At 41.0% G+C, this 24956-nt stretch overlaps 1 protein-coding gene across 2 annotated transcripts; it reads left to right on the plus strand.

Moving 5' to 3' along the window:
- Window positions 1–527: 527 nt before the first annotated feature.
- On the plus strand, window positions 528–23932 carry OGA (O-GlcNAcase). Of its 2 annotated transcripts, XM_075154875.1 has the most exons (16): window positions 528–1084; window positions 4912–4963; window positions 5303–5400; window positions 6634–6764; window positions 7423–7594; window positions 8645–8743; window positions 8939–9223; window positions 9796–9954; window positions 11212–11822; window positions 12222–12396; window positions 16005–16090; window positions 16958–17062; window positions 18640–18725; window positions 19699–19891; window positions 22227–22386; window positions 23159–23932. In XM_075154875.1, exons 1-16 carry the CDS (start codon window positions 898–900, stop codon window positions 23293–23295), a joined length of 2736 nt encoding a protein of 911 aa, XP_075010976.1. In that variant the 5' UTR covers window positions 528–897; the 3' UTR covers window positions 23296–23932. The 2 variants fall into 2 exon arrangements, with proteins under 2 accessions (XP_075010976.1, XP_075010977.1); XM_075154876.1 differs by lacking the exons at window positions 12222–12396; window positions 16005–16090.
- The last annotated feature ends 1024 nt before the right edge of the window (window positions 23933–24956 follow it).

The following is a 24956-nucleotide window of genomic DNA, read 5'->3' on the forward strand; positions in this document are numbered from 1 at the left end:
CCGCGGCCCCTTTCCATCCTGCGGCAGGGACGCTGCAGCTCCGTCTCCCATCCACGCCGCATCCCCGCCAGGCCCCGCTTAGCTTGCGGGTCCCTGGCGGCGCCGCGAGAAGTAGGTCACGACTCAAGGGACCCCGCGCTGCCGCTGCCCGAGCGGCGGCGCCTCTGTCCTGCGCAGGCGCGCCCGTGCGGCTTCCACGCGCTGTCCCCCGAAGCGCATGCGCAGAGCCGAAGTAAACACTTCATTTCCCACCCATCCACCCTCCCCCCCCCCCCGGCGCCGCTTCCCTACACAAAGCCCACGGCGCATGCGCTCTCCCCCACCCCGCACCTGCGTGTTGTCCTACTGCCGCCTCTCCCCTTCCCCGGTGCCTCTCGCGCATGCGCCCCGGGCACGGACCGGCTCTCCGCGCAGGCGCTCTGGGCAGCCGCGGCCTCGCCCCTCCCCCCGCCGGCCTCCCGAGCAGGCGCAGTGCGCGCCCTTCCGCGTTCCGCGCATGCGCTGTGAGCGAGCTCCCCCTCCGCCTGCCCGCCTGTTCCCTGAGGTAACTCCCTCTCCTCAGTCCGTTGTTCCCGCTCGAGTGGCGCGGTCCCGGCAGCGCGGCAGGGGCGGCCGTTAGGCCGTGGCGGCCCGCGTTGTTCCTCCTCGCGGAGGTAACAGCTTCCCCCGGCCCCCGCCGCGGTCCCTCTGCGCGTCTCCGAGCGGGGCGGCTGCGGGCAGAGCGGTGCGGACCGGTTGGGGCCGGTTCCCCGCGCAGGCGCAGGGCCCCGTAAACAGGAAGCAGCGGCGGCCCGGAGCGGCGGAGACAAAGGGCTTGTGGAGAGGGGAAGGGAGGGACCCAGGTTGGCTCGGCTCGGCCTGGCCCAGCGAGCGGGGGTCCTGGCGGCGGGCGGCAGGATGGTGCAGAAGGAGGGGCAGACGGCGCTGGAGGAGCCCCAAGGCAGCCCCAACCCGGCCGGAGTGCCCGGCGCTCCCTTAGAGCCGCCGGGCGCCGCCGCGGGGCCGGTCCCAGGGGGCGAGGAAACCGACACCGAGACGGAGACCGCACTGGGCTCCCGCCGCTTCCTCTGCGGCGTCGTCGAAGGTAAGAGTTGTCGGGAGGGGGTGTCCGATATGCCTGGGAGACTGGGGGCGTGGAGAGACGGGTCGGTGTTCCAGGGAGGCGCGGGGCACGACGGTGTCCCCGGGAGCCTGGGGGTATTTCGGGGGGTCGGTATCCGCGGGAGACTGGGGGGGGACTGCTCCCAGCTGGCGCTGCTGTTCCCCGTCTCCTCCCCCGGCCTAGAGCGACGCCCGGAGGAGCCCGCTCTGCGAGCAGGGTGGTGCGCGGTTCTTGGCCGGGATTCCCTCCGCTAGAGAGGGCTGGGGGCGGGGAGGAGCCGAGGCTCCCGGGCGGGGCTGCTGCCCCTGGGGCTTGTGCTGGAAGCTGTTCGCTAGCAGGGAGTGCCCTTTGATGGCAGCTGTTCGGCGGGATGAGGGCAGGCCTGGCACCCCCGGCGGGCCGATGATTCCTAATGGAGACTGAGGCAGTGCTGTGGCTCCCTTGCTAGAGGGAGGTAGGGGAGAGAGAGAGAAGAGCTACTGTGTGATTGTGCCAGCTGTACATGCTCTTCCTGTGCACCAGAGGCTCAGATTCAGTTTCCTGGGTAGGGAATAGGTGATTCCATAGACGTCTGTTCTGGAATTAATATTAAATGCTCCCTGTTCTCTAACGTGTTGTAGCTTACCATTTTAATTGCACTGTAGAACAGTCCTCTTCTGTCTTTTGGTGTAGTTTGGCAGCATTAAAAGGTTTAAATTCTTGCAGAAGCTGCAGAATAAAGGAACTCTTTTTGCATTTCTCAGTAACTACAGAATTTATCTGCATTTCTGACAGGTAGATGGTTGAAAGCCAGCAAGAAAAATGGTTTATTCCCAACATAGTAGTTGGTTTGGAATTGTTCTGAATTCCTGTAGACTGCTATCATTTCTGTATCTATAATGAATCTCCAGTAGGAGAACAAAATGATTAACAGATAGAATGGAGAGGGAAACAGGCAGTTTATCAAAGTCAGTATCTGCATTAGTTGCAGAATCTCTTTTGTTCATATCTTAAAAAGAAAAGACCATGTGGCTTCTGCAAATGTCACTCTGCGAGGTGCACTAGGCCCAGTTAATGCCTTTATTTTTTAGCACTTACTAGGGCTTAAATACAGTAAGCATGGAGAGAGATGTCTTTACTTTGTTAATAGACTTAATTCTGTGAAGATAGATGCTAAATTGAAGGCTTTGGAGACAGATAACAGTGAACAGAAATACAGCTTGTAACAGCATGTTTTCTCGTGTTCCTGCCGATAGACCTTGACCATGGATCATCTGTTCATCCAGGTTTATATCGGAACCACTGCGTATACCATATTCTTTTTTTTTGTCATCTTAGTTACATTGCTGATCATCTCTGCATATATTTTGGTGCAGGTGTTCTTGCCTGTTCTGTGCATAAAACAAAGCAAGAAAATGGCCTCTGCCCAATGAAGCAGTCTAACGCTACTTAGGAGTTACCAGTCTAACATTAATATGTGTACAGGAAAAAAAGGGCATAGGGGAGTGTTTCAAAAAAAAAACCAAAAAAAACCAAACAACAAAAAACCCACCACCAACAACAGAAAACCAGACTGTTGCGGTGAATGAGGTAAATGGTAGTGGGTGAAAACATCTCTCTCTTTAGTGACTCAAGAGAATTATAGGGATAAGAGAAAAATAGAAGTGTAGATAAATACTTAAAGATAGTGCAGCAGTTAAAACGGACTAGAGGTATGGTGAAATTAAAGCAATGAGATGGAGAGTTTGGATCTTTTGTAGAAAAGCCGGGGGGAGAATTGGCCAAATACTGGGTGAAAATACTGGGTGTGCACTCTAAGAATGTGAAGAGCTTATGACAGATATCAAATTCACTGTTTTGGGGAGGAGTAAGATCTAAGAGAGTACTGGATGCAAAGCTTTGGTGCTCTGCCTCCAGGATATCCTGGCTTTTAGTGATGGAGAGCATTGTAACTGGGATGAGGTATTTGGCATGATCTGTTGTCTTTGTATTAACCTGACACACAGTCTTGAAGGAGTAATACAAAACTAGGTTGATTTTTAGTTGGATAGAAAGATCCAAGAATTGTTATCAGCTGATGACATTAGTAATATAAGAAATGTGGTGACAGATGGAAAAGTATCGCTTCGGATTAGCATGTTCTCTTCAGTCTTATTTAATTAGTTTCTGTTATCTGATTTTCTTTTTTTTTTTTTTTATAGTAGGCCCCTGCTCTGCTTTAGGCTAATAGGTCTGAAGCAGTAGTATCATAGGTATAAGCAAAAGTGTCTGAACAAGTTATGAGACATAGGTGGTATTCATTAGGTATAACAGTAATTCATTCCTTTTGTGGGTTCTTGAGCTTCCTCAGGGCAGCATCAGTCAGAATTAGGTAACGCTAGTGAAAATGAGAAATTTGTTCTGGGTGAAATAAACTGAGAGTTTTTTGTGCCTTGCAGCTGCTCTCTGGTTTGTTCCTCTGTTGAACTGTCTTCCGTTTGTCACTTTGCAGTTTGTGTGAAGTAGTAGTTACTCAGCTTTGCCACTTCGCGGTGCCAGTTAGTCTAAGATCACTCTTTCAGAGACTAATTCTTAAAACTTGAGCCTGCTTTAAGCTTCTTAAAAGAGCATTGTTCACTTTACAGGTAACTGAAATACTTGTTAATATATAGAAAACATTTCAGTTGCATCAGCTTTGAGTTTTGAAAGGTCATAGCAGGGTGTTTTTGACCTCTGTGAGACCAAATATTTACAGATTTACAATGTGAATAGCTCTGGAAATGAAAATATTGTCTACCTTTTGAACTGATGTTCTGCGAGGACTTCAGAGCTTTGTGTATTAGGAGCATCATTCATTGCTGAGTGGCCGTGCTGTTTGAAAATAAGAGCTTATTAAATTTCAGTGTTATTTTAGTCTCTGGTCTCCGCACAGAGTGCCAAGCTGAAGCTTTGTTTTGAAGTGCCCACTTGTGGTTGAACTGTTTGCACATAGGTCTAAGTGAATTTACTTGACTAAAAGTACATTGAGAGCGCTTTTTAAAGTGTTATGTTTCTAAATGTAAGGATTAGATTTAAAACCAGAAGCAGTTACAATTTCCATGGAATTCCGTAACTTTGAATATACACTATACTAAAATCACTTCTGTAGATGCTTTTATGTGATTATTCAAAGACATAATCTTAGCTTGTAAAGATGTGGGAATTGTAAAGTAAGATATCAGCTTGCAAGTTAATTTTGACAAGGAGCCCATTAAACTGAATAAAAGGAATGAAATCCTAAGCATTTTGTTGACTCACTTGCACATTTTTTTTTAATTACACATCATCTACCTCAGTATGTATTTATATACTCTGTGTGTGTATTTAGCATGCTAATCTGTACCACTGGTTAAGCATTTTTAAGCTGGTAAATATTTTCAGGTGTCTTCAGTGCTTACATTACAATCAGATCTATTTTGTAGGTGTCTGGAGTGATAGTTTAATTATGTTATGGCTGTTCAGTCTGCTCTTACAATAAAGCTGACTTGACTTGTCAAGGGCATATGCTCAGGAATATAGTTTGGATTCTGAAAATTAATTGCTTCAGTGACCAAAATGATAAGACCTTAGATCATAAGAAATTAAATAAGTTATAATTGCAGTTTAAATTTAGAACAGTTTAGGTTATTACACTTTCCTAATGCCATCTAACTAGATTTTTTTTTCTTTTTTTTTTTTTTTTCTTTCTGGTTTGGGAAGCTTTTTGATGAATGTAGCAGAAGAGGAAGAAAATGGTGGATTGTAATGTAATGTTTCATGGAGCAGGAATAATCTAACATCTAACTGGATAACTTTAAAATTGTTTCCCATAGGATTTTACGGAAGACCTTGGGTTATGGAGCAGAGGAAAGAACTTTTTAGAAGGCAAGTCATGCTTCCTCTTACTGCAGCACATTCCGTTGCAATATAATCATAATCTTCCACTTAAGCCTGAAAAGAATTATTGTTCTAACTTAGAGTAGCTTTTTGCCTAATATCAATATTCTTGGGGGTTCATATTTGCCTTTCCATCTTGCCTAAACTGAGTTTGTCCAGTATCAGTTGTGCGTAAAGTTATTGTGACTTAATAGCATAACACATTGTTCAACGAAGAAAAAAATAAATTACATCAAATAAAAGAATTAGAATTAGATCAAGTAAAATGTAGAATTCCTGAATTTGTAGACTATTCTCCCAATGAAGGCTTTTTTCCTATGTTTATAGACTGCAGAAATGGGGACTAAATACATACCTGTATGCTCCAAAGGATGACTACAAGCACAGGATGTTCTGGCGAGAAATGTACTCTGTGGAGGAAGCGGGTAATTGCCTTTATTTCCCCTCTGTGTTTTCTATAAATAGACTTTTAAATGAGTTGGTCATTACTACATATGCTTGTGTGTGTTTAATCACAGTAGCCATTTCAAAAGGTGAGTGGAGACCTGTTCTTAATACCCTGCAGATGTATTTAGTGGAGCTTTGGTACCAGTATGGATTTACTTCTTTTAACTATAACTCTACAGATGATTTCTAAAACTGCTTTTAAGGCTTTGTCATATGAGATTTACTTTTTTCTAGGGAAAAGTTGCTCAGAATTATTCCTCTGGCTCTTGAACATCTGTGCTGTATTTTGAAGTGGAAATTATTTGCTTCAGAAAAGAAAAAAGATTAATGAGCGAATAGCATGCCCTTTTATGTGATTCATTAAGTGCTTGTCTCAATAAAAAGAGTACCAGTCAGAAAAGCAGCTTCTGACTATTTAGTCAGAACATAAAAGACCTGTTTAAGCTGGTGTGAGGCTTTTTATCCACCTCTGGCATTTATGGGATCTACAGTGTTTTATTAGCCTGTGGGGATTATCATTTTCCTTGGGTGAGGGGAAAAATGATACTTACTTGAAATTAAGTAATCCTTCTTGAAGGCCTCTTTGAATCACTGCAGAAATATAATCTAAAAGATACTGCAAGATAATTGCCAATAACAATAAAGATTATTAAATATTATAAAAATAATTATCTTTATTCATTTTATGGAAGACTGAATTTGAAGTTTGTTTCTTAAAGCAACTACTTCTACACAGTGGTGTTAAAAAAAACCCTTTTTCATGTGCCCCAAGCTTCAGTCATATGAATAGTATATGAATCAGTGTCATGCAGGGTGATATTACTACATTGAATTGTCTCTTAGTATGCGTGACAAAAGCGGAAAAAGTGAGTAGTAATTCTAGAACTGTCAGTGTGCATACTGTAAAAACAGACTAAGTCCACATTTGTCTCACAACATTGAGATAAAGAGACTTTTTAAAATCTTTAAAAATTTTAACATGGAAAATAATAATACAAGGACGGTTGTTATATTTCTTTTGGCATAATTTTGGAGAACTCTTCCAAATAATTTGGTGCTCTTTGCCGTGTTAGTTTTAAGAAATTCCAGCAATTTTTTTTTTTTTATTACGGTAGCAGAGGCATCTGCATTTTATAATTTACTTATAATGATGTCTGAGATTTTTTTTTTAATTGTTGAATTCTTCTGAAATATTTGAATTTGATTTCCAGAGCAGCTAATGACTCTAATATCAGCTGCACGAGAACATGAAATAGAGTTCATATATGCAATCTCGCCTGGACTTGACATCACTTTCTCCAATCCTAAAGAGGTATCCACATTGAAACGCAAGCTGGACCAGGTGAGTGTGACACAAACGTACCACAGTTGCAGTGCTGCTTAATTTGAAAACTTCAGTACCCTGCTCACTCCTGCAGCTTTTCACTAGCTTCTTTAGTGTTTTCAGCACTAGTGTTAGTTTGGATGCCTCCGAACAATTCCAATTGATGTGTTCAGGTTGCATGGCAGAAGTGGCCAGTGATCATCTAGATTAAAAAAAAAAAAAGTCTCATCTTGTATTGGATCCTGAAGGCTATTCTTGGGAGCTTGTCTTCAGAGTATTTTAGGGCCTTGAAGCCAAGATGCATTTCTAAAGCAAGAACTCTTATCCACAGTAAACGCCTTTGGAGGCAGACCTGACATACACATCTCCTTTGTTCTCATAATTGACTTCTTTTGTCCAAAAGCTATTACAGAGTTAGCTTTTTTCCCAGCTGTCTGTCCAGTGAGATCAGCTTTGGATTGTTAAAACTGGAACAGATTGCAGGTCTTTAGAGGTCTAATCTTTGAGAAAAGCAGAGCAGTGGGTCAGAAGATAGGCATTCATTGTGTGTTGTCTCCCCTACCTTCTCTCCCCCATTTCTGTAGCTTTTCCTTTCAAAAATTCTACAGTTTGATTTTAAAAAAGAAATAAAAATAATTTAAAAAATTAAACCTCTTGCTCTTGTCTCTTGTATTAGGTTTCCCAGTTTGGCTGCAGATCTTTTGCACTGCTTTTTGATGATATCGATCACAACATGTGTGCAGCAGACAAAGAAGTTTTCAGTTCCTTTGCTCACGCTCAAGTCTCGATCACGAATGAAATTTATCAATATCTAGGAGAACCAGACACATTCCTTTTCTGTCCTACAGGTAAAATGAGATGTATCATTTAGTTCAACCTTAAAGGAGGGAGCCTGTTATTTTAGTGGTCAAAATGCTGGTTTAATATTTAATCACTGCTTTAAGGAGTATTTTGGGGTTGTTTGAAGAAATTGACTTATAAAGAAAGGTTAAAGTAATTCAAATATATGCAGAGGTTTTGCCAAATCTACACATCTCTGAAATGCTTAATGCCAAGCAAAGAAGGCAGCTTGATAGAATGGTTCAAGAAGCTTGAACTGAAAATTAGGTTAAAGGAAGACTTCTATTTGACTTGTACCAAAATCTTTTTGCTTCTTATCTGGCTAGCTGTTAGTTTCTTAGAATTTTCTTAAAGAAGAGGTACAGCACAATCTGTGCTCACTTCTGTCATTGGTACCTGTTTTTAATAAGATTACCCACTTCTACTAATCACTGAGTTGCTTTATTTATTTATTTATGAAAAAAATAAGATGACTTGCACTCAGGTCCAGTCATTGCTTTTTTTAAATTGCGAACTTCCTCTAATACCTGTAAGAATATTGTAAAGGAGAGAGAATCAGAGTGTTCGGTGGTGTGGATTGTTGCAAGGAAAATTCAGTTCAGTAGCAATGTTATCATCATTGTTGATTTGTTTATACCCTTACACTGTAGTAGTTTCGTTCTGTTGCAGACCTCCTCTTTAACTTCAGAGAGACATGTGTTCTGGTGTTAATATTTTTAGGTAGTTGCAGTTCGTAATCAGTCATAGGGTTTCTAGTTCTCTTGCATATTGTCTGCTGTAACCTGCCCTTCTTTTTATGGACTTTATTAGTTTTTTCCTAATTTTGACATTTGAGCAATTTTAAATAAATTCCCTATCTTTCCTTTCTGATCTTTATGCTAAGTATCATTCATAATGTCCTTTTTATTTATACTTTAGACTTTTGGGCTTTCTTTATTAATTTTATAGATGTTTCTCTTCTCAAATGGTAATATTCTCTCAATGTGTTTGTGGGACAGTTGAGTATGTTGTCATGTGTGCATCTTCTCCTACCAGTGACATTTTCTTTTCCTGTACAGAGTACTGTGGAACTTTTTGTTATCCAAATGTTGCCCAGTCGCCGTATTTACGGACTGTAGGAGAAAAGCTGCTCCCTGGCATTGAGGTGTTATGGACAGGTAAAAATTGTTTTGTGTTTGTTTGGTGTTTTGGTGTTTTGTTGTTGTGTTGGTTTTGTTTTTTTTTTTTTTTAATTCACTGTTGGTGTTAAAAATGATTTCTCATAAGTATTTAGTAAAATAAACTGTCCAACTACTTGGGATTGAATCTTCAAGTGTATGCAAAGCCCTCTGATTATCCTGTTTCCCTCTTAGGTCCGAAAGTTGTATCTAAAGACATTCCAGTAGAGTCCATTGAAGAAGTTTCTAAGATCATCAGGAGAGCACCAGTTATCTGGGATAACATTCATGCTAATGATTATGATCAAAAGAGGCTTTTTCTTGGGCCTTACAAAGGTCGGTCAACTGAGCTCATCCCTCGACTAAAGGGAGTTCTGACCAATCCAAACTGTGAATTTGAAGCCAATTATGTTGCTATTCACACGCTTGCAACCTGGTACAAGTCTAACATGAATGGAGTGAGAAAAGATGTGGTGATGAGTAAGTATGCGTAACTGTGCTGGGATCTATGCTTAACCATAGTTACACTGATTTGGGTTTTTTTTTTAATTATTCTAGCCTTTCCTTGCCAACTTTTTCTTTTAAGATCACCTAGCATTTTCTATGCCATAAGTAAAGCGCAGTTGCTTGAAAGATAACGAGCATCTAGATTGTTTTATTGACTTCCTGGGAAGTATCTGTAGCACATGCTATCAGAGAATTTCTTAGTCTTGAGAGGTATCTGTGGTTGTATGAAAAACACTCTCAGCAAGCAATTTTAATGCCCAAATGTGACATAAGTGTCCATGGATTTGATTTCATTGGAATAGAAGCAGTTCAGATCCAAAGAGAAACTCTGAATGCCAGAATATCTAGTTTCTGCATACTGGTTCTGTGTTGACATTGATGGTGACCATAGTTTTCTATTTTGTCTAAATTAGGCTGTAATGCTTTGTCCTTCTTTGTGAAATAAGGCTGTTGGAGAGTTTTTGAATGCCTTGTTTAACATGAATTTTTTTTTTTTAATTTAAATTGAAACTTGCATGATAACTTCTTAAAACTTGTCTCTGTAGCTGATACTGAAGATAGTACAGTTTCTATCCAGATTAAATTGGAAAATGAGGGGAGCGATGAAGACATTGAAACAGATGTTCTCTACAGCCCACAAATGGCCCTGAAGCTGGCCTTAACGGAATGGTTGCAGGAATTTGGGGTACCTCAGCAATACAGCAGTGAGTCTGATTTGGTATTGTTCTGGGGTTGGTAGAAAAATGGGGTAAATGTTCAGTACTTGCATTTAGATTAAAACTGTTTTACAGATCCTGGCAATTTGTATACTTTTCAGTTGGAAGTATTTTCTGCCTTACTAATTGGGGAAACCAAAAGAAAGAAGAATGCTTGGCAATCTACAGCATGCCTGTAGTGCCCTGACTGATCAGCAGAAGTGACCTTGACGTGTGATCCTTTGGCGCTTATGATACAAGACAGGAAAGAGTCTGGATCTTGCTAGTCGCAGTTGTTACTAGGCTTCCATGGGACCTGAGAGAATAGGAAGAATAGGGTTTTTTGAAGTGGGTGTTAGATTATTGTAAACATTACTTCTGCCCCAGAAGAGTCTGTGTTCTTCCAGTTGTTTTAAGATGGCTTCTGAGTTTCTATGTACAGAAACCAGCTGGGTTCCTTCCAGCATTGTACACCTTTCTTGTAGCAATGGGAGCTTGGGATCTGTGGTAAAATCTGTTTTTCTCAAGTGTGGGTTTGAGGTGGTCAGAGTGCCCTTCTCTGATAACTGGTGGTGGAATGGAAGAACCTCTTCTGCACCAGCGCAGAGTTGAAAGGAGTTATCCTTTTGAATTGCAGTAGGGGTTTGGATCTTTCTCAAACTCAGCTGCAGCAGAAACATTGGGTAAGGAGTAGTAATTAAGGTGTCATCTTCCTCCATTTTCACAGAATAGTTTAGGTTGGAAGGGAGCTCTTGAGATCTCCTAGTCTAACCACCTTGCTCAAGCAGGGTGAGTTTAGAGCAGATTGCCCAAGACCGTGTTCAGTCTGGTTTTGGATATCTCCATTTTCCCTAGGTTAAAGACATTGTTGCAATTGAAATATTTAAACATCAGTCCCTTTATTTTGAAGCATGCTCTATATCCAATTAAAACTTCAACAAGTCAGTTGATGCAGAGGAAAAAAGTTAACTGTGAGAGCTTTTTATTCTGACGGCAGAGTCAGAAACGCTGCTGGCAGCACATAAATATTAACTAATTTTCCTAACCCATCCTATCTTTGCTTAACAGTTATGTGGAGGGCTAACTTGCAAAAACCAGTCAGTAGTTAGAATTACAATAACAGAAGTGAACAGGCAAAGTACCAAAAGGAAGCTGCGCTCATCGGATGCTGTGGCAACAGAATCATCCATGATTTGCAGAAGTTGCTGATTTGAATGTTAGTTGGCAGATACTGAAAATTCTAAACTTGTTTCTTTTTATTCCCAGGTAGGCAAGTGGCCCACAGTGGTGCTAAAACTACTGTAGGGGATGTAGGGCCTCTGGTGGCCCCATCCTCTTTAAATGCAGCAACTGTGGTTACCACAGTTTACCAAGAGCCCATCATGAGTCAGGGGGCAGCGCTGAGCAGCGAGTCACCAGCCTTGGTAAAGGAGGAAGAGAAGAAGCAATCTGATGAGGAACCAATGGACATGGTGGTGGAAAAACAAGATGACGCAGACAAGAATGCTAATCAGATACTGACAGATATTGCCGAAGCCAAGATGGCAGAGGAGTTGAAGCCAATGGATACCGATAAGGAGAGCATAGCTGAATCGAAGTCCCCAGAGATGTCTATGCAGGAAGACTCTGGTAGTGACATTGCCCCTATGCAGACTGATGAGCAAATTAACAAAGAACAGTTTGTGCCCGGGCCAAATGAAAAGCCTCTCTATACAGTAGAACCAGTGACTTTAGAAGACTTGCAGCTTCTCGCTGACTTGTTTTACCTTCCCTATGAACATGGGCCCAAAGGTGCACAGATGCTGAGAGAATTCCAGTGGCTCAGAGCAAATAGCAGTGTTGTCAGTGTTAATTGCAAAGGAAAGGATGCTGAAAAAGTGAGTGTGAATCTTGTTTCTCTCCTTTTAAATCAAAATCCTGAGCAATGTTATCTGTTGTCTGTAATAGAGACTGGTGTTCCACTTCCTAGAACCTGAAGGGTAGTGTATAGCTAACCACAGGTCACAGTAACTTTCATTCCTCCAGTGGAATCTACTGCTTTAAGCCCTGTATGCCGCATAGCTATGAAGGCAGTCTGGTGTCTGTATTTGACCAGTGAACCCCATACTGGCCTTACTTCTAACAGCCATAGAAAATACCCATGAGTCACGTGTGGTCCGGTAGTCCCTGCTGGTAAAATGAAGTAATGAATTGTATAGTCTTCCTCCATATTTAGAGTACCTCTCTTCCCTAGAAGGCTGTATTTGATCTTGTGGATCTTTTGCCTCCGTTCGTAGATAGAAGAATGGCGTAACCGGGCAGCCAAGTTTGAAGAGATGTGCAGCTTGGTGATGGGGATGTTCACTCGCCTCTCCAATTGTGCCAATAGGACAATCCTTTATGACATGTACTCCTACGTCTGGGATATCAAGAGTATTATGTCAATGGTGAAATCTTTTGTGCAGTGGTTAGGTAGGTGCATTGGGAGCCATTATAATCCCAGATAGTGTATTTTTTTTTTGTTTTTAATTAGCCCACGGGGAAAACAAAGTATTAGGCAAATGTGTTTTCTTGGACATGGGGTCTGGTTTGACCCTGTTTTAAAGGTTTTCCTGTCTCACTATTTGAAGCAACGCTTGCTGTGAATTTGCTTTGGTTTTATAAGTGAAGTCTGCTGGATGCTTAAGATTGGAGACCTTGATTTTCTTCTTGGGCTAATGAAACTTGAATCTCAGCTGACACGTAAGTGTAGACTTTAACTTACTCTTGACTGAATGCACACTGGACTATGCCATGTAACTCCTTGGATACCCTGGTGTACGATTGGAAATGACACTACGAAATGTGACCACATCAGCCATCTGCTGCTTGCTCTGTCTTGATAACATTATTGCTGTCTTCAACAGAACAATTGCAGAAGCGACCTTTCAATGGGCCTGGCCAAGAGGAAGCCGATCCTCCCAGCCCTGTGCGCATGCGAGCTTTAGCGTAAGGCTATTCTGGTGCAAAATAACTTCCTTTAAACACTTTCCAAATTGTTGATTTTTTTTTTTTTTTTTTTTTTAGATTTTATTTTTTGGTAATGGGTGGAAACCGTGGAGCTCTCTAGACAGATTCAGTCTGAGACTTAAACTGATCTTGAAACAGATTTTTTTTCTTTTCTTTTTTTTTTTAATGTGTGGCTTTTGGGGTTTTTTTTGTTGTTTTTTTGTTTGTTTTTTGTTTGTTTTTTTTTTTTTTCTTCCCTGAAAGATTTTTGGGGGATCCTAAGTTGGCAGATAGCACCAGCATGGCCTGGGTAATTCTAGTGACCTCATTTCACTTTCAGGTTTCAATTCAACTCTAAGGAATATGCTGTGGACTTGCTTGACATACACAGCAGGCAGCAAAGCTGATGGTCTCACGTCACACTTTTTGTAGCTGTCACAAACCTCACAGTGGTTAACCATTACACAACCTTGGTCTAGTCCTAGTGTTTGGATTGTCTTTAAATGATACTCTTAAATACTGGCAGGTTTAAGCAGGGACAGAGAAGACCTGTTAAGTTATCAAGTCAGTCCAAACTCAACAACTTCCTGTGTTTTGTGATTATTAAATATCTGATCCCTGTATGCGTGGTTGATATAGAAGAAGAGCTTTTAAGACTGCCTTCTGCAAAGTATGGAGGAGAAAACTAGCTTGGGAGGAAAACTCGCCGGCATTGTAGTATGTTAACATCTCTGCCTAATGCTGTTTTAAAAGCTTTAGTTCGTGCATTTTTAAGACCAGTGTGACACAATTCCCCCAACTTCACTATTTTTGCTGTATGTTGACCTTTAGCTAGAAAGAATGCTCTCTTTTTGATAATTTAATCCGTTTAAAACTCCAGGCCAAAGCTCTATAAAGAGAACAGTGATTCTTGTAGTCTCTAAACATTGAGGGCCCAACTTAAGACTACATTTCAGAATTATGAAACTATCTACTGATTTCAGCTGAAATGGTCTTCAGTTTTCAGTGTCCCTGTAAAGTTGGGTTCAAGTCTTTAAATGCATGAAATATTTGGAATAGTTCACATTAGAAGCCAACTTTGTAAATACTAGCTCTGTTAACTGGCACTGTTCTGTTCCAGTACTCAAACTGGTATTAGATAGTTGAAAAATTAATTTTAAGAGTTTTTGACAGTTTAATACTCTTATGCTAATAGTGCTTCTGTGAGAGAGGATGCTTTTGTCTTCAGATTGCATTTTATTACTAGTATGAATACATATAGAGCAAAGGTCTTTGATAAAATACATCATTATATAAAAATGCATCATTATATAAAGCTAAGTATGTTACAAATCCAAACAAATAAGTTTTCACAATGGTGTGCTCAATGGTCCACTGAATGTTTACTTTCTTCACCTCTCCTCCCAAGTCCAGCTAGCATTCAGTCCCTTAAATTAGTGTGGCTGTACAGTACTATGGATTACTAATGACTTCTATTGTCTTCTTCCCCATTGTGTACAGATGGGAGAATCCTCAGCACAAGTTTCTACTGCTATTGGATGGACAGCGCCAGATGTTCACAGCGCGTCGTCATTAATTAATTAAAATGGAAAGGTTTTGTCTGTGAGGCAGCTCAGATAGATTAGACGTGCAATAGGCATGAACTGAAGTCACATTTGCGCAGCGACTAAGGCATTAACTATGTTTTTCATTTATACAGCTCTTCATTCACGCAGCTCTTTACTGTAATAATTGGAAGTGCTAGTTAAGTTGTAGTCTCAAAGGACAGACAGATACTGTCTTCCAAGTTATTGACTAAACTTCCTTGTGAAGGGTATCTTTTTATGTGAGAATTCTAAAATGTGGGAGAAAACCAAATTCAGATTCTGGTGCTTGGGTTGTTTCTGAAATTTACCATACTTTAGGGTAGCTTGTATTCAACATATATTCCTAAACTCTAATAAATGTCAAACTTGGCACACTTTGGGACTCTCTGACTAGCACAACATACTTGTCTGTACTGATCTGAGACTGTTACTTGAACAGGAGGTAGATTGCTGTCCACAAAAGGAAAAGAGTATTTGCGCTGCTCATCTTGTCAGAAAACTAGGCGGGTAATTGAAATCTCCACTCCAGATACCATGCTTTTTTTTTTTTCTCTCCAGAGTTGTCATTTATGTTATGTTAGTTGTTGAAGGCTGTGCTGCCCTGCTGGCAGAACAGTATTAAAAGTCAAACAGCTAACGGAAGTTTCTTTTCTAAAGCAAGCAAGTAAACTAAAACTGAGCACTTCAATGGGCCTGCTGTGGCTGGTTGATCAGCAGGGACCCTGGTGCATCTGATATGCTTGAGGAGATAAAAATCAAGATGCTAAAAAGCAAAGCTAGTATTATCTGTGGCCAACAGGGTGTACTGTTAAATTGCGAGTTAATCCCAGTTAACACTACTTAGCTTTTTAACATGCCAGCAGCATTGTGAAGGTATGGCCTAGATTATGTAAATCTGCGTAGTCTCTTGTGAGATTACTGTTTCATACAACTGTCCTGGCTGCCTGAACTGTTCCAGACTGTTTGCATCTATTGCCAGTCCTAATTTTCTGACAAGATTAGAAACAATCATTACTAAAATGTGACTTCAGAAAGGTCCTTTTTTTTTTTTCAAGGGGCTGTGGTAATGGCATTTGTTTGATCTAAAATTTACAATAATAGCTATTGAGCCATGTAGCTTCCAAGATACCATCTTTTCATAGATGAAATGGATGTTTCTGCCACAAATAAACAAAAAAAAAACATAGAAAATGTCTGGGAAGCTTACGTAATTGTACATGGCACCATTCTTGTGCCTTCTGGTCTGGAATGAGGTGTGTTAGCTGAATCACCTCACCTGTCCTTAGACTAGTCTGTTATAGGTAATCAAAAACTTGGAATACTGCAATTAGTGCGCAAGCACAAAATCTTTATAAATCATACATTATTACAGCCTCCCCCCAAGCCCTGGATTATAGCTCAGTTAGAGAGCTTTTTCCACAAGTGTGTGTTAGCTTTTTGGACATGTTAGACACCCAGGAAATCCCCCTTCTCGTAACATTCTCCGCTTGGATCTGATCTCAACAGGGTGTCGTAGTCAATCTTCAGCACAGTTCTTAAGTGGAGACCAAGAACCCTGGGCCTTTAGAGGTGGTCTAGCAGGAGAGTTCCAGGTATCAATATGACTTCACAACTGAATGACATTTTCTTTGTTTTATGAGAAACCTTTTGTTGCACATCAGAGGTCTGGAAGGATTGGTCTGCCGAAGGCTTTCTGGTCCAAAGCCCATTAGCCTTACAGCTTGGTTTAAAATAATTTTCCTCCCGTTTCTACAGTAATTTCTCAAGGAGATGCTGCCTGTCCCACGCGCATGCGAAGCGCAGCGGCTTTAGTTGTACATTTCACATTGTTTCTTTGCAGGTCGCACAGCATTTTTATCTGCGCCCGCAATTGCACAATGCGCGCATGCTTGTCTGCCAATGGGAATTCCATGAGCAAAAGGGATAGTCATCCAAATTTTGGTTCCTCTCTAAATAAAGCTGTAATGTGCTTTGTTGCAAAGATTTCAATTGGCAAATATTCTTAAATCACTGTTTATACCATGTTCAAATTTGTTCATGGATTTTTCAGGCGCTATACTTTTCCCCCCTCACAGGTGCTCTGCGCGCAGCAAATTGAATCAGCGCATTGCTTTTGGGATAAAGCGTCTCCTCTGGCCAGTTAACCCTCTTCAGACCAAACCTTTCCTCCTGACATTCTATATTCTTATACAGAGACAGTGTAGATATGATTGGTAAAAAGTATTTTAAAGCAGATAAGATTAACAGACTCTTAATGTGCCGTTTCAATTGCATATTTTAAAACACCAATTGGATATTTTCTATTCAAATAAGGTCTTTGCATTTGTAAAGCATACCAACCCCACCTTCTTCTGGGGTGCCTGCAAGTAGCAAATGTTAATTTGGGAGTCTGCAGTGCACACCCAAGAGTGATGGGTTTTGTTGTTCATACAGTCATATTAAGTATTTTGTTTTCACAGCGTTTGCTGCCTATTGATGGGGCAAATGACCTCTTTTTTCAACCACCTCCATTAACACCCACTTCCAAAGTGTACACCATACGACCCTACTTTCCTAAAGATGAGGTAACTGCTTTTGACACTTGTCACTGTTGTTGTTAATGGTGCGTTTCCTTTTGTGGCAACACTGGTTACTGCTGAGTCCCTTCATCCCCTAATGAAACAGATGTCCCAATATCTTGTACAAGGCACAAACGCAATCTCACAGGAAAACTGAGGCTGAGTTACTTGCCTATGATTCAGCAATGTGCTGTGCAACAGTACAGGTATACCCACATCTTGATTCCCAGTCTCCCACCCCACCACCTTTTTAAATCTGTGAGTGCCTTCCCTATTTCTGAAAGTCAAGTTAAAGTTGTTCACGGCGGGTAGAGGAATTCTTGCAGTGCTGACACGTGCAATGGATTAGCCTACAGGGTGTGTATACCTGTTCACTCAGTAATTATTGTGGTAACTGCTGATATTCTCAGTTATATAGGCAGAACGTTGATAGTGCGTCTCAAAATGTAGTTGCAAAATATGATGATACTTTAGCCATTCTTATCATTTCAGTTAGAGTTGTAAACTTTTTGGTCTGATTTTGGAAGAATTGTTGTCAAATCTGCTTTGGAGTGTTTGATGCTTTGAAACCAGGAATTTTGTATTAATTGTTATTGATTAGAGCTTTTTCCCCCCTTTTGTTCCACTGAACAGATCTGTAGTGTAGTTTCATTCCTATTAGCTTAGCAAGAAGAATACTTGAAACTGCAGTTTCAACAGTTAGTTAACACTTTATGGATGCAGTTTAAACAGTGTTTCATTTGAAACATAAGTTTCTAGGTTGAGTTTATAGCAGCTCAAATGAATCCTGACTTTGAAGCCAGTCAGACAGACAGGGCTAGCACATGAAGACATGTCCTTTACCTGCTACTTGTAGGCTAGCTCTGTCCAGTGCTGTTCTCAGGAGCAGCAAAGCAGCCTTTTCCATACCCTAAGGTATGCAGGACTGTACCTAAGCTGGTTTGTTCCTTTGTAGGCAATGGACTTGATATTTTGAAGCCACCTAAACAATTGGTGATGCAGCTAAACATGCAGTCATAAAGAATATTTCTTCTGAGGAGGAGTTCCCTTTTTATGAGAGGAGGCCGGGGACATGTCAAATGCAAAGCCTTTTTGTTGAAAAGTGTAAAGTTTCTTATTTCAAGTGAGACTGATACAAGTTTACTCATTAAAAAGATTCAGCTGAAAGCCTTGTAACATGCAGAAAGTCGGGGTGTGTCTGTCCTTCATAGTGGTTAAATTGTTGCGCTTGAACATTGGAGGTTTGGAAAGGGACTTCCTAGCAAGGGTATTGGTCTTCACTGAGTGTTTGGTAACTAACCCTCAGGATTGATCTAGTGCTGTTAGAACGTGCAGGAGGTTGACCTCCAGCCTTTCCTTCCCAGCCATTCAACTTAACCACAATGATAGGCAACTTTGAGTTACTTTTGGGGAGGGGGGGGGGATATAGATCCTTTCTCATAGATAGGTACTCTTATTCTGTGTAAATTAAATGTCTGTCAGTACTAGTTTACAGTGGAGCTGTTAATGAAATCTCTCTAGAACAAAGTTGTTAGGTTTTGAATGCAATTGATGACTTGAAATCATCTCTTCTCTCCTCTTAGGCATCTGTATATAAGATCTGCAGAGAAATGTATGCTGATGGAGCTGATCAACCCTTCCATAGTTTACCTGATTTAATTGGAGACAAGTATGTATTAGGAATGAATGACCTACAGAGGTGGTTCTGAAGGATGAAGTCCTGACACTGTATTTAATTTGAATTTTTAAAAGTGTGTGTGTGGGAAGAATGCAAAGAGCATTTGACTTAAAAAAAAAAAATAAATCTGCTCTCTGCAGGCCTCAGGAAATTGGGGTTTTGGTTTCTTGGAGGTGCCATTGACAGTTATGTCTCAGTAGATGCTCTGGTCACCTGTTGTGAGCTGTTGCAAAAAAGACTTAGCTGAAACCTGTGCATCGTAGTATCCTATTATTTCAGATTTTGTGAAATTCTATCATGAGAGTGTCCATAGTCTGTAGTTACCCTCTGGTATTTTTTTCCAACCTAGTGTAGTTCTTCAGATAATTGAAATTTTTCTGAGGACCAATCTCCCAGCCGACTGCCTTGAGTTTTTTCTGAAATACATGTTACAGATTACCTGTATCAACTTTTAAAAAGAAAAAGCAGTGACAGGAGAGATAAACTTAAAAAAAAGGCATTAAATCTGAGCTGTAAAATGAGCTACTTTGAGTATTTTTTTTTTTATGTCTCGAGTGTTTAATTTAGAGAGAACGTTGTAAAGAGGCTGCTCTGTGAATTACAGGAAGGTAGTTAAGAAAGGAAGTGTAACTGCTGTCAAAAAATACCCGAAAGAGAAGAAGATGGAAGAACAAGGAGGTAATGGCAGCAGAGAAACTGAGGGCAAAAGGTGAAGGAAGTTTGTGTCTCTAGTGAGTCAGAAAAGCAGGAATATGGAATTAAATGGGATCCTGAGGTGCAGATGTTGCTCACAGCTGAGTTTTGACAGCTGATCAGTCTGTTAATGCTTTGTAGGAACTAATTCCGTGACTGGAGGACTCTGTCGCTTCTTTGGTTGATCCTGGAGTCTCCTCCAGAGTACCTGAAGAGCATACTTGTTCAAAGTGACCTTCTTTTGACTGAATTTGGACACTTCTTTCTGCAGGTTAGTAGGAGGTCTGCTCACCCTCAGCCTGGATTACTGCTTCGTCTTAGAAGATGAGGATGGCATATGTGGCTATGCTTTGGGAACAGTTGATGTGACTCCTTTCATTAAAAAATGCAAAATGTCTTGGATCCCTTTCATGCAAGAAAAATATACTAAACCAAATAGTGACAAGGAGCTGTCTGAGGCAGAGGTTGGTATAACCCACAAGATTAGAACTGTATGCTGAACTCTTTCTTTCCGAAGCAGGTCTTTGTTCTTCTTCTGCATTTTGAGCTTCCGTGTAATTCAGTTTTCGTACCTTTCTGAAGTCTTTGATGAGCACAGTATCTGACATCTTAGAAGGTGACAGTAAAATTATTCACTGTCAGTCGGATACAGCTGTGTGTTGTAATACACCCATGAGGTGTACTTTAGTAGTAATCAGTGCAGTAAATGTAAGCCACCTTAATCTAGAGAAAATTACATTTTGAAAATAAAAGATTGCTTCTTCTCTGTTCTCCTGCAAAATGAGATATTAGTTTCCCCATGCTGCAGGTAAGACTAACCCCTAATAGTCACATCAGTTTAAGTATGGAAAACAAATTAGAGCACTTGGTTTTGATGTTAAAATCTATGAGCTATTTGTGCAGTGTGACAGCTGTAAATGGTGCAAAATGACATCTCACCTTTAGCAAGTGCTAAAAATCAGTATCTTGAATTGTTCTTGGAAGAAATTAGCACAAAAGTGTCACTGAACTGTCAGAAATAGTGAAAAATTCTAGCTGATGCATTCTTGTCAAGGAAAGAAATGTATTTAATGTTAAGAGGTGCTGATCTGCACCTGCATGTGGAAGGAAGTGTCGACAAAGCTGTAGTAGAGGCAGGCCCAGAAACACCACTTCTTAGCCTTTTTCTTCCCCTCTCAGGAGGGAAAGAATACTTTCCAGAAAGTATTCTCCAACAAGTTGTCTGAATACAAAGGCTGGTGTCAGACTGGTGGGCCTCCTAAGGGAATCCCCAGCTGGTAAGGGCAGGGCAAAAATGGCATATATGGCAGTGTGCCCTTGCTTTATTCGATGTTAAAAGAGATCGTGACTCTGAGAGCACAGGCCTTCCCACAAGCAAAGCAAAGCTTCCTGGAAATTGAGCAAAATGTTTGTCACCCTGTTGTGAAAATGGCCACTACTTATGGGCATGTTTGGAGGGGGAAAAGTGAATTACGTTTAAAACAAACAAACAAAAAACCCCACACCAGCCTTGCAGCAAATATCAGTGTTCTGGGGTAGCTGTGACTAGAAGGTATCTTAATAGCTCTACTGTATTACTATCAAAGTGGAGCTAATTCTGCAGTCTATAAGTTTTATGACTTGATTCTTCTGCATTTGCACAGTGCTGTGCTTTCAACTCTATATGTAAATTCAGATTTTGAAGCAAAGCTAATGCTCCTGCACCCTACTCCTTGATAACCTGTTTTACCTCTTGTAGCACTTTTGTGGTTGGAAGAAACTCTTACAACTTTTGCCTTGGTGCTTGAAGCCAGCGTGGCTAGCTTTGAACACTTTTTATGGAATTGTGCCTGTTACAGTTGTGATAAAGAAAAACCCAGAGGAGCAGGCGTGGTTCTAAACCTGAAGTAGCTTAACAAGTTTAAAGCAGTAACTTTGAACAGAGACTGTCACTGCAAGAGTTTGGGAGATGGCAGTTTATAGATTTGAGGGGATTGCATTTAAACTTGATCTGGGGGAAAAAAAAAATGTGGGGGTTGCTAATGTTATGGTTCCTTGTGTGATGAAGTCCTACTTTGGGTTATGATAGTTATACAAGAAATGAAGCTAGATGGCTTGTTTACCTGAGCCAGTGCTCCCTAAAGGATTTAAAATTCAGTAACCAGCAGGGGGAATGACTTGAGTATATTTCAGATTTGGCTTTGTCTATTTCTGCATTACCTCACTTGATTTTTCCATTCCCATGAGTTGCATGAAGTTAATGTCTGATGTCACATTCCTAAAGACCTTCCTGGGTGATTGTGATAGTCTTTAGTGATTAACAACATCCTTTAGTGGTCAACGAGGCTTATTTTCAAGCTAGAGACAAATTTGGCTTTGTTGGGGCAAGTAGTCGAAGATAATTGCATGAACATGAGAGATGTTTCCAGGCTGCTGTGAACCAAAGAATACATGTAGAAGGTTAGGACACTTAGAGCCAAAACTGGTCATGTAAAATGCAAAGAAAAGGAATACCCACGCACGAACTGTTATGGGTTGGCTTATGGTTTTTCTCACTTGAAGTGTGGCTCGCTGAGCAGCCATGCAAGGAGTCTTGCATTCCTGCTTTGACAGTCTGAAAAGCTTCTGTAGCCTGCCTTTTTATCTGGAGTACAGAGAGCAATTCAGCAGGTAAGAAACAAAGTGGCTATCAGAGATGTGGTTGAAAAGCATGCTGATTTGGAGGTATAATCTGTGAGACAAGCAGCCTACCTTAATAAAGATGAATGAAAATGAAAAGCTGGATAGTGATTACATGTCTGCTTCGCATATTCTTTTCAGAAAATAATGCTAAGCTTCCATGAAGAGCAAGAAGTATTGCCAGAATCATTTCTTGCCAACTTTCCATCATTGATAAAGATTGATATCCACAAAAAAGTGACAGATCCAAGCGTGGCCAAAAGTATGATGGCCTGCCTGCTTTCTTCTCTAAAGGCTAATGGTAAGCTTCTTGCACTCAAAATTCCTTGTTTCCTAATTACGTGTTGGTTCTAGGATGCAAGACAAACTCGGGATGGTTATATTAACGTTACTGCATTTGCATGTCAGCCTGAGATATTAGACTCCTGCCATAGTTGGCACTCTAGATTTAGGTAAATAATTTGTAAAAGCTAACTTCTGCTCCTGTCTTCTGTAAAAGGTAGCTTTTCACTTTAGCCATTATCCTGCAAAATAGAAAATAGGAAGAACTGAGGGAGCAATTTGGCAATGAGAGCACACATTTTTAAATCTTGAACAACGCACAAATGTTTATATTTCCCCTGCTGGCATTGGTAATGATACTTTTTCTTATGTGCGGCAGTGTGCACTGGTGGGTAATTACCAAAACCTTCAATATGGGGAAGTACTTGGCTGTTTGCCTTACTGCGCACCTGAGGTTCACAGTTCTTTGCACGATTTGGTGTCCTCTTCTAGTGCCTCTATTTTCTGAGCCAACGTCAGAGTTTCAGGATGCTTTTATGTGAAATAAAAGGTGTGCAGAGGGTTTGTTCAGACTGACAAGACGTCTGCAATGTGCAGTCCTTTTAGGGAGTGGTCAGCTATGTTGCTGTAAATCTGGTCTCTTTGGGGCACTATGATCCATATGGAATTGGATCAGTGGTTTCACTGGGTTTAAATGTTAAAATAGGTGGGAACTCTAGTAATACTTGATGTCTGTGCTTTTTACAGTAACTCTTCTCCTACAGTGGTTTGTTTCTCTCTTCCTTCTTCAGGCTCCCGTGGGGCTTTTTGTGAAGTAAGACCAGATGATAAAAGAATCCTGGAATTTTACAGCAAGCTGGGTTGTTTTGAAATTGCTAAAATGGAAGGATTTCCAAAGGATGTTGTTATCCTTGGAAGAAGCCTGTGAAGTGCTTGACAGCAAACTGTTCCAGTACTATAGTCCCTTAACAGCTGGGCAGGTAGTGGTGGGGATCTTCATATGGTCTAGCTGCACAAAGCCAGCAATAAGCCAGCTTGGTAGAAGGGGCTATGCGAAAATCACCCATCACACATTCAGACTGTAATTTGTTGGAAGAGGATAATGCTGCTGAAAACACTGTTTTAACAAAGAGAAACCTTGTCCTCTCCTGGTCCTGTGTGAAGTGCCAAGGAATCTTGCATGGGCTATAGCTTCTCGGAGGAATCCCTCTCAATCGGTGCTGTGGTTGATGACAGTTCTCTGCATTCATGTGTCAACGGAAAAGTGGTCTCTGGCAGAAGTATCTATAAAGATGCAGTTTTTTTCTCTGTCACAGAGCAGGAAGTTGCAGAAATGGGAGGGATTGCTTGTGTCAATCAGCAAATTTAAAGATAAGTAGCTACAGTTCTATTTTTGACTATCTTTATGCTTGTTGATAAAGCAATGACCCGTTGTCACTTCTAATGACCATTGGTTCAAGCGTTGTGCTTTGTTAGGGACAAATGTGCAGTGGTCTGTGGCAGAAGTCACTTAATGACAAACTTGTAAATTTCAATGTATATAAACTTAGCTGTATGCTGACTAACTTTTTGTTTACCAGTTTTTGTAACTTTTTCTTTTGAAAAGTGAAATGGTATAGGTCCAAGATGGCACTTTTAAATAACCTAAAACCACAATGGAGAACGAATCTGTCCTCAGACCTTTCTTATCGTGCCTCGTATCCAGGGCTAGAAACTGACCATCTTGGGTAAGGGGAGCAGATCCCAAATGATCCTTCCTTCAGACGGCGGTTTGTCGCTGCTTGAGGTTATCATCATTCTCCTGGGACTGAAACAGCAATTCACAGGGTGGTCTGCTGAACCCGTTAATTTTGGTAACATTCGCACGGGATTGTGGATGAAAGACGGTGAGAGGAAGAGAGCTGGCCCACAGCTGGGATTTGTCCTTGGAACAGACACCGTGTTTCAAAGCCTGTTCATACTAGTTTGATTAAATCAGGGTCTTCAAGTCCTGCATATTTGTATCAAATAACTTTTCTATAAGAAACGCCACAATAAGCACATTTTTACACATTATTTAAATGGTTACCTACTTTTAAATGTTCCAAGAGTTTAATGTTTTTACCCAGGACTGACATGTTTGGTTATGGGATGGAATTAGCGTGGTATGAGATCTGGTAGTGAGGTAGTTGCATCATTTATGAAATTGGTATTTCACTGAAGTCCCAGTGTCCCAGATACGTAATTGGCCAATGGTATACGCCTTGCAGTACCTTGCTTCTTTCACCTGCTGCCATCAGCTGTCTTTATCTTCCTTTTTAATTTTCCTGGGTTTTTTTCAGTGGTGCACAAAGGAAATTCAGTTCCTTTTACAAGCCTCCAGCTACATAGAAGAAGTTAGGCAACCTGTAATGAATGGCATTAAGACTGCAGTAATGTTGTCTGCGACCTGTAAGGAGATGCTGTGTTTGGCCTTCTGGTGCAGTCACATGCAGGATGTTTTTTTTTTTCCTTTGCAGAATGTGAACAATTTTTTCATGCGGTAGCGAAGTATTTAAGTTGAAACAAGTTCATTTCATTTTTAGAGAGAGGTACGGGGTTGTGCTATGG

This window comes from Calonectris borealis, chromosome 7 (assembly GCF_964195595.1).
Source record: "Calonectris borealis chromosome 7, bCalBor7.hap1.2, whole genome shotgun sequence".
Classification (NCBI taxonomy): Eukaryota; Metazoa; Chordata; class Aves; order Procellariiformes; family Procellariidae; genus Calonectris; species Calonectris borealis.